Source organism: Rutilus rutilus, assembly GCF_951802725.1.
Source record: "Rutilus rutilus genome assembly, chromosome: 5".
Lineage (NCBI taxonomy): Eukaryota > Metazoa > Chordata > Actinopteri > Cypriniformes > Leuciscidae > Rutilus > Rutilus rutilus.
In genome coordinates this window covers 44,438,207-44,448,715 of record NC_140213.1, presented here as the reverse complement: position 1 = coordinate 44,448,715, position 10,509 = coordinate 44,438,207, and the positions used below count along the sequence as shown (strand labels likewise).

At 37.7% G+C, this 10,509-nt stretch overlaps 1 protein-coding gene across 3 annotated transcripts in view; it reads right to left on the bottom strand.

Moving 5' to 3' along the window:
- b3gat1a (beta-1,3-glucuronyltransferase 1 (glucuronosyltransferase P) a) overlaps positions 1-10,509 on the bottom strand; it is a 99,806-nt gene continuing 89,297 nt past the window's right edge. For all 3 annotated transcript variants that reach the window (XM_084409908.1, XM_084409906.1, XM_084409907.1), the window contains 2 exons: positions 2,862-2,965; positions 1-2,688 (listed from right to left, as the gene is read on the bottom strand). In XM_084409908.1, coding sequence (XP_084266034.1) covers positions 2,879-2,965 — 87 coding nt within the window. In that variant the 3' untranslated portion in view covers positions 1-2,688; positions 2,862-2,878. The remainder of the gene's footprint in view (positions 2,689-2,861; positions 2,966-10,509) is intronic.

Genomic DNA, 10,509 nt, shown 5'->3' with positions numbered 1-10,509 from the left:
AGTTATAAAGTCAGAATTGAAAGATATAAACTCACAATTGCTAGAAAAAAATTCGGAATTGCAAGATATAAACTCGCAATTGCAAGTTATAAAGTCAGAATTGCGAGATGTAAACTCGTAATTGTGAGAAAAAATCGCATTTATCTTTTAAAGTGTTTTATTCTGTGATGGAAACAAGCCTCCATATACATGCCCTATATAGGTAAAAAACTAAGTATACTTAAAGGGTTGCACTACATTTTGTCAGATTCAAATTCGTATCAAGTGTGACCAATAGAAGATTGATTGATCACCACTGCACCTCTTGGCCGAAACAAAAGAACGCAAACTTTGTGGAGTAGATTGCATATTTTTTTTACCTTTTTGATGTTTTGTTGAAATATTAAAAAAACGACGCCGCAGAGTGTGATGTCATATTGCAACTATTGCAGTGTCCATAGAAATTTCGCATCTTCAAAGTCGGCTAGCCAACGTTTCACTGTCTACGACTGTCGCACTTGGCCCCCTAGTGGTAGTTTAAAATGAACTATGACTTTGTTTGTGAATCTACCGCGTTGTGGCATTCACCCTCCACCTATTGACCATGCTGTGGTTAATAAATACCTGAAAACATGCAGAAAAATGGCTGATTTTGAAAAAGGTATAATTTAAACATAGATTATTTTTTTATGTATTTATAACTTCTGTTCTACTGACGCAGTAGGTGTTTAGGATACGATTTTCCTTTCCTTCGCACTCGGATTAAATCCGATCCGGGGCGAACAGTCTAATGCTGTTTTGTTGTACAATTTGAGAAAACGTCGTGAGAAATCAGGTCTCCATCAACTATCAGTTAACGGACAATTTTAACAGATGTTTGGCTCTGTATTGTTGCAGTGTCATTAGTATATGTAAATTAACAATGCGAACTCTTTCTCCATGTTACCTGCACCCAGAAATCCCCGTTTATTTGTCACCATCTGGCTGTTAAAAGATCATATACTACAAACATTGTAACAATACAAGGCTGATTGAATATCGGCAAAAATATCCTTTAATAGTTATAAGTACACACAAATTATATTAATTTAAAATATGCATATAATTGCTTACTGTTTAGTGCATAATAAAACACATTTGGCATAATGTAATGTCTTTCGCTTTACAATCTATTAATAAATAATAATAATAATAATAAATGAATTAACTTACGTAATTACATTAAAGATCGTTGTGAATACATGTAGGGTAAGTGCATAGTGTGTAAGCTAATCAGGCTAATTGTGTATCCGTGTGCCATGCTAGTATGTAAGGTAACTAAAACAGACATTAAATGGTAGCCTAATTATAACGTAGTTTAAATTTACATATAACAATATTAATTGGGGTCCTAATGGAGACCTGATTTCCCTTGACACCAGAACCTAAAGAGGATCGGATCGATTTTGTCTCTATAAAACACGGCTTAAAGAGATACACAAATTTAGTCTAATGCTAATCAGGTCAGATGTATCATAATACTAGTACATGTTAAGATTTTGTGTACATGTGCAGTGATGTGCCTTGAATATTCACATGCTCATAGGTTTTGTTTTTTATACATAAGAAAATAGCTTTGCTTTTTGCAAGCAGAGATTTTGTTCGCTCTAGATTCCCAGGTGTCTCGGCTTTAGCTTCGTTAGTACAGCAACATGTCTTCAAGACAGATTTCCTCTGCAAAGCCCCAAAGCTTCGGTTTGACACATAAATACATCTGAATATTTACTGAGGCGAGCTCTGTGCTGCTTTTGGAAGGCTAGCTCAATTAATACTGAGGACTAACACGGTTAAAACCCCCTATATACCCATCAGCTCCGTCTCCTTTGGTAGGACCTCTGTGAACGTGAGTGAAGTATTATGAATGTTGTAATAGTAAACTAAAAACTATGGATTCTTACTTTAAACCGAAGTACAAATACAGTAGTTACATTGCTTGTTCTGTTGAACGCTAGATCACTTTATTTTAAAGTCTCTGATTGTTCATCTTTAAGTTATATTTACAACGCATGTCCTAACAGGAACAAATGGACACAGAGGAACAAATTCAAGTGCTATTCATATCATTTAGGTCTTAGTCATCATGTGTAACCGTGTTACAACCTTGTAATCGCTAAATCCAGTATAGCAGCTAGCCCTGGTAATATGATAGAACTGGTTTAACACCGCAGAGAGTGACGCTGAACTTGTGTCGAGGCAAAATATCAGTAGTGCTGTGCTAGCAAGACAGTGATGTAAACAACAAAAACAAACTTAATAATACATATTATATAAAAAAAGAAGACATTCCCTTCTTTATGTTTAAGTATCAGTCTGTAAGACATCGACGTTCTTAAACCGGTGACCATTCGCTCTTAGTCCGCCTTTGAGATATGTTTTGTCTCTTCTTAACTGAGAGTTCATGGAAGTGAGCAGTTCTCATATGTTCCCTCATCAATATACACCACAAGTTTCTTTCGGTCTCGGCGTGGCTAGCGCCTTATGGTTTTGTTCTCGCAAAATACTGATGATATTGCCTTTTTAAAAAGACTATCTGTGCTTTAGAATAATAGGTCCGTCTCGTTGAACTCATTTAGTTGTGGTTTACAGGGAAAAAGCATCCAAACTGTACAAAAATGTGGTAGTTGGTAATAACTCCCCGCCATTCCCTTTTGGGTCCTGCTGGAAGCATCCCTGCAACACAAAGTAAGAGGAGTATTCAGTGGTACATCTGTACAGAGCCACACTTCCGCCACTTAGCAGGGCCAGATGCGTTTTTAAACACATGATTTCGTGTCCTTCAGTGACCCCCCTGTATTCGCTCAGTGACGCCGTGATTAAGTCTGAACAGATTGCGTTTTCATTACCGGCGTTAAAGCAGATGTCAGATCTCCACGTTTGGGTCTGTGAAGCCTTTCTTGCCTTCATTTACCAGGACAGGTTTTTCCGTCCTTGTGTGCCACACAAGAATCTGTAATAAAAAAACAAAAACACATTATGGTTTACGGAGTGGAGAGACGATAATTTGTTGCGATGATGAAGTGCTTCACAATGCGCCCGGGCCAATGATATCATGGTCTTTTTTTTTTTTTTTTTTATATGTTTGCAGACAAAAATACATTGAAATTGCAAGCAATTTATTATCACAAGTAATTTATTATTTAGGAAAAACGAGTCACAGTGGGTTCCCTGATTGAAGCCATTTTTATTACAGTTATGTTGCTTCAATTTCCTATTTTATTCTCTTGAACACATGGGATGGAAACGTAAAATAATGTTTTATGTGATACTTCAAGTTAAATTCACAACTTTGGATTGAAACATTAGCTTAATAATTAGATGATTTTAATTTCTGAATTCATATCCAAAAGGAGGACTTAGCCAAGAAAAAATGATCAGGTTGGCATAACTTTGTCATTGCCATTTCTTAGCTAAGTCTTGTTTTCAGAATAGTTTTTGCTCCATCTGTCTTTCTATTGATCGTTAAGCTCACTTTCTGCCCTCCTACACGGTAATGCTCACAAACACTCACAGCTATAAAGTTCCTCCACAGCAACAGTATACCGTCCACAGCGTACATCCACATTTAGCATGGAACATCTCTAAGAACATTTCTCTGGGTACAGATCTGAAGTGCTTTTAAAATCTTATTAAATGTGTAAATTTGATCAATACATTTAATTAGAATAATAAGACACTTTAGGGTTGTTAGTTGCTACCAATCAAATTAAATCAGTATCAACAAAATCCATCTTTCCACTGCAGAGGAAACACAGAAGCTGCATTTACTATTTAGACAGTTAGTTTAAAGAAGCTCAGAGGGAGCGTGAACGCATTTACACTGCTAACTTACAGCTGCATAAATAATGTTATGAGATATAGTTATGTTTTAAATAATATATTTGAAAAAACAAATATCAAATGTTGGAAAAAATTATACTTTTAAATATGACACTAAACCACCAGTAGGTGGCGGCATATGACTGTCTTAATGAATGAGCCATTAATTTAGCTGATTCGTTCAAATTGCTGATTCGTTCAAGAATGAAGCAAGTGACTGGGCGAATTTGGCATTTTTGTGCCCTTGTAGGGCACTTGGGAAAGCAAAGGGTACATTTGATAATCACTTCAAGGAAGTAATTTGACCATTTATGATCATGTGACCCAGGGTAGCGATTACTTGCGATTCATTTTAAAGCTAGATGGCGGGAGAGTTTGAGTTAACATATAAACAGCAATAATAACAACAAATTCCAGTTGTAAGAGCTGAGAGTTGATGGACGCCGCATAATTTTCATGGTAATATTCCAGGTAAAGATAATGAAGAAACTATTATTTTATTGCTCCCTTCACCAAGTGCGTTCCAAACAGTTATATTTATCATTTTACACTGTCTTTATGAATGGCTCATTGACTCACACACGATTCGTTAAAAAACCCTGAATCATTCACAGTAACAGGTGTTCTGCTATGGCTTTGTTCAGAACTATTTTCTTTGGCGAAATGGAGAAAAAAACGGCCAACATTCATGAAACTCGAGCAGAACGAATTTTTGTGTAAATCGTGTGTAAAGTGGTTCTGGCGTAAATTTTCGGATTCATTAAAATGTTCGTATTTTCCAAATGTTAGTTGGTACGAAAGAAATCTACACCTGCTCCCAGCCACGCGTAAATAGTGCGTTTAACATCCGAACGTGTTGCTCATTAATAAGGCTGCATTTTAATTCACCTTAATCGGGTACATATTTACACAGCATTTTGAAAAAATAGTATATATAGTAATTACATACGGTTTTTCTTTTTACTTTTATTACGAGAGCCAGTTATAGCATCTGCAAACGGAACACAAGTCCGCAAGTCTTTTTTATTTTTTATATTCAAGCTGTTTATTCATTTTTCTTCTTTTTTTTTTTTTTTTTTTTACAAGTCCGAAAGTCACAAGTGTTGCAGCCAAGCTTCATGTCGAACCATTTTCTTTTCACTTCTGGGACTGTTCGATTAACAGATGAAACTCCATTAACTGCATCTGTAATATGCTGCCAAGCATTTTTTACCTAAAGCATTATTACCTAAAAAAAATCCTTTTTTTTTAGGACCTGATACGCCACCATGTACGCTTGAAAATAAAATGTGGCGTTTTGAACGAACTTCTGATAATAAAACTTCAATTTCTGCATCTGAGAAATTTATCTTCTTCATTCGCTTTTGAGAAGACATGTTGAAATCCTTCGTTTGGTGTCATAATATGATGCCCATATATAGTTGTCAGTCGGTTTTAATGGGCGGGATTTATGGTAATTGAGAGAATGAGCGTGCACGCGCGTCCCATTTACGACTGATTAGAATTCATTAACATACACACACATTTCACTATCAAATCTGACGTTTATGAAGTATTTGTGAATCAGGATTTTCGAGAATTTCTCTTTACGCGCAAATCACTCACATATATACTCGTATATTTACGAATGTTTCACGAATGAGACCCATTGTGTCTAAAATGTAAGTCACTTTATATTAACAACTTGTTAATTGAACAGTTGTATAAACTAAATGTGATATTTGCAATCATGATGGAAAACACCACTCTTGGTCATGTGATGTTGCTTAACTATATCATGTTATAAATGTACAGAAATGTGTTTCAGTAAGCTTCTGTGAGTTTCTTTGTGTGTGTGTTGCTGTTGCACATTTTTCTTCTGATTTCTCCTTGAGAGTCTCTCTTACACACAGGCTGGGCGAGCCTCAACTCAATCAACACAATCAATCGCCGTTTGCACTGAATGTAATAAAATCAGAATCATTCTCGCCAGAAAATTTTCGATGCTAACTTATTTTGTGTTATTGACGTTTTAAACCGACTACTTGTCCGGTCGGGCAAGTAAAATCTCTTTACTTTGCCCCTTCAACAAATCCAGTTGTCCTGGACAAGCGTTAATGTCAAACACTAATTTAGCATTTTACTCTACCTATTCATGTCATCAAGATGAAGTAATCAGAACAAAAAATAATCATCTGCCTCATTAAACTACCCGGAAATTGTTGTTAATGTCCAAAGGAAGAAACACTGTCTGACTCATCTTTTCTTTTCCGTCTCCCTTGTTGATGTCTTTCAGAAACCAGCGTCATACCCTCGTTATACCCTCATGAATAATTTATAATTGTGTCGAGATGGGTCGGGGTCCCACTCCCACTTAGGCTGCTAGCGGAGGCTAACAGTCCCACTTGCGATAATAGTGTGTCTGTTGAGTTGCTCTGAATGAATGAAGTTCAAGGAATGATCTAGAAACTAGATGAGACATGTATGCAGGTGTATTTGTATAACTGTTCCTATCTTTGGGGTAGCAAGTCCAGGAATTGGTTCTGGTTTGTCTGTATCTAAGGGCGTTTTCACACCTGAAAGTCCGCACCAAGGTCCGAACCAAAGTTCATGTTTTGATACATTGTATACATTTGGTTAGTTTTGGTTAGATTTTAATTGCAATTATGCGAGTGCACTAAAGAACTTTACATGATATACTTGCGTCCTGTCGTCATCATCTTTATGGGCTGCATCTTGACATTGATTGGTTTGTAAACGGATGTGCGTCTGACGTCAGGGTGTTGTCAATTCGGTGGGTAACTTTGACAAGAATGAATGAACAGACGCATATCATTGCTACTATACTTTTACTAATATGGCATTACTACCTGCAGCACCAACTACACTCGAGGCTAGTTCAAATTCGCCAAATGAACGTCCTCGTTGTGCGAACATTTTATTGTCGCCGGACAAATATGTTTGTGTGTGTGTGCGTGAATCAGCTGGAAGAAACGCTGAGGGCAGGACTGACAGATCTGCACATAAATATTCTTCAGTTGTTTAGGCTACGCGGGAACCACCGGAACCACCTGTAAATGGTCTGAAAGTCCAAACCATACAGAAAATGCTTTCACACTAGAAACGAACCAAACCTTGGTTCAGTTTGATCCGGACCGAGACTACCTCTTTTCATCTGACCAAATTTCGTCTGTTTGGTCCGGACTAGGGCTGCACGATTTGGGGAAAATGTCATATTGCGATAATAGAGGTCAATATTGTGATTGCGATATGCGATATAATAAACAAATGGTTTCATGAGTCAACTTGCTTGGTTCTCAAGGAAAATAAATGCACACACAGATTAGTGATAATCTGCCTAAAGAAAAAAGTTCTTTAGTCAAGAGCAGTGAGTGTTTTTCTCTGTTCCCTTTGTTCTGTGATTAACTTTAGCGACAGATATAATTAGTGGCTACTGTGTACTGTCCCTTTAAGACCAGCCGCTGCTGTCAGAGACGCGGATCTCACACGCGCCTCATTCTCTCACGAGTCACAACTCTTCACGTTCATCATAAGACTACTCTTATGTTATGAAGATACTCGACAAAAAGACATTTTGGCATAATTGTGTGTGTTCAAGCTCGAAAAGCTTGAAAGAGAGCTGTATTCTGGCATGCTGTTTTGTGCGCACGCACGATATTAGCGCGAGTCTTTCTGTGTGTCACAGTCTGCGCGTTCATTTTGGCATACATGTGTGTTGTTCGTTCTACCGCAAAAGAGAACTTGATACTGGTGCGCGTCTATCTGTGGGTCGTGTGTATGTGTGCGTGTGTGTGTGTGTGTCAGGAGGACATTCACTGACAGTGCGTTCTTTTTTGTCTTATCGCGCTTGAATGGTTTAAAAGTATTTGCATGAATAAGAGCGGGATCATGTAACACTAGCCAAAGGATGCCAACAATTAACAGATGCTGCGTTAACAGCGCTAATTTGTTTATTTAATGTAAAATCGCAGCATTTTGCATCATATAATCGCGTAGGCTTGACATCGCGATTGCGATTGCGATACGATTAATCGTGCAGCACTAGTCCGGACCAAGGTCCGGGGGAGGTTTCACACCTGTAATTTTGATTCGGATCAAACTGAAAAGTCAGAAAATCTGGACTAAACATGGTGAAGGTAGGTGTGAAAGGACCCTAAATGGTCAAATCCTGGTTAAGTCTTGTCTTAAGTACGGCATCCCTAAGGCTCAGTAACATCAAATAAAGCATCAATTAGTTAATCCCTGCACAAATCACCAATTAGACATTTGTTGCTATATGTTTATACACACACACTGTAATGCACATACACACTTTTGTGTCAAGCATTCAAGTGACAAATCATGAATAATACAGCAGAAGTGATTCATCCTGTGAGTCAGTAACATTAGAAGCGCCGCAACAAATTATTCCAGAATTGCTGAGAAAATATAAGCTAGTACATAAAGAGTGAGACTGTGATACAACAGTGAGAGAATAGTAGTTTATTTTTAACAGTTGTCCTTGGGTGTCTTTTAGAAGAGAGAGACTTGGCTCTATGTATTTAAACTAAACATAAAAGCTAATTATTTAATCAGCTCTATAACATTCCAAATGCTGAAGACATGAAAACCACTGGGTCTCATTCACTAATAATTGTGTGGATTCTTTAGTCCTTGTAAGCACGGGAGAATTTATCTTGAAAATGTCAGCAAACCAGTTAAAACCCAATAAACACCTTTTATAAAGATCTCTCATTAGCCAGCTGAACATACGTACATGTGTATCTGCATTGTTATACAAAGAAACCTCGCAGTTCGAGCTATAACGCAGCACTCTTTCAACTGTATATGATGAAATATATTTAAAGGGATAGTTCACCCAAAAATGAAAATTCTGTCATCATTTACTCACCCTCAAGTTGTTCCAAACCTGTATGAGTTTCTTTGTTCTGCTGAACACAAAGGAAGATATTTGGAAGAATGTTTGTAACCAAACAGATCTCGGTCCCCATTGACTACCATAGTATATTTTTTTCCTACTATGGAAGTCAATGGGGACCGAGATCTGTTGATTACAAACGTTCTTCCAAATATCTTCCTTTGTGTTCAGCAGAACAAAGAAACTCATACAGGTTTGGAACAACTTGAGGGTGAGTAAATGATGACAGAATTTTCATTTTTGGGTGAACTATCCCTTTAAGACGAAATATCTATGCATGAAATATCCAATTTCATTTTATAAGGCCACCCAGAGAATGTTGTTCCACTTCCAACACTTTCTTTTATGAAATCTAAATAAATTTGAGTCTGAAAGTTATTGGTGAAACATGAACTGTTTTAGTATGCAGATTTCATGCACACATTTGTGCATACACACGCATACTGAATGAGACCCATTTTATGAAAGAAAACAATATCTTTCCGTTTGTGTTTTACTGGAAAAGCTGCATATTAGGGCTGTCACTTTTGAGAAAAATCTAATTCGAACGGATATCAAATATCAAGCAATGTATTCAAATATATTCGAATATCTACGAAAAAAAAAACCACACCGTAACGGAGATTCAATCACAAATTTATTAACAGCCTGACAGTCATAAACGGGACTCAGGCCATAGCCTGTCTGAACATTTTTTTGGACTTAATGTTTGAAACAGCAGGTTATTAACTTAATCTATATGAAGTGCCACTATGCATAGCCAATCACAAAATTAGACTACATGGAAAAAAAGGTGCTGACCGGTTGTGCAGGAAAGTATGCAGTCGTACGATGTTAGACGCCTGGCCATCTGCTGTGTGTCTCTGACTCCGCTGCCTCATTTGGACGGTAATTCGACAGGTGAGCGCGAAGATTGGATGTCGACGATGCTTAAGTTAACTTTTTCTTTTTTTTTTTACAAATTCTACAACCTACCTTATCTTTAACGGTTACTTTACCATCTGCGGTGTAGAGCCCAAAATATTTCCAGACACTACTTTTTAGATGAGTTGGGGTAGAATTGTCCGCTCAGGCTGGCCGTTCTGTGCGTTATCTTCCATTTTCAAAACAGGGTGTGGCTGTTGGCTATTATTCGATTGATTTGGTCATGGGCCTAAGCTACAATACGTTTAGAGCGCCTGCTACTGGATGAGATGGCAAACAATAAAATAAAAAACAAACGGTCTAATCATAGACTGTAAAAAATGCGCTACACATGGCACTTTAAAGGGGTCATATACATGCACTTTTACAAGTCGATTGTACTGAAATGTGTGTGTTGGCAGTGCCTGTACACAACCATCATAAAATGATAAAAATCCATCCAGTGTTTTTTTTTTTTAAATCTTCTTATATGTTTTCCCCTGTCTCAAATCAAGCCGTTCGACCGTGTGACGTCACACGGTCGGACGACCCTCCCACAATTGTTGATTGACAGCAGCGTTTCAACACAGACCCGCCCTCGCTCGTGAGCGAGCTGTCAATCATAGTCCGCGCGTCATTGTTGATACGCTGGAGCAGAATGGCGTCTAAGCGATTGTGGTGTTCTGTTCTTGGGTGTAATAACGAACACAGCAGTCATTTTGATGTTCCTAAATCCGAACCGCTGAAGACGCAGTGGCTGAGTTTTGTTTTCGAAGGGAATATTCCCCATGATCAACGTCAATGCTCTCATGTTTGCGCGAATCATTTCACCAGACTGCTTTATAAACGAGAAC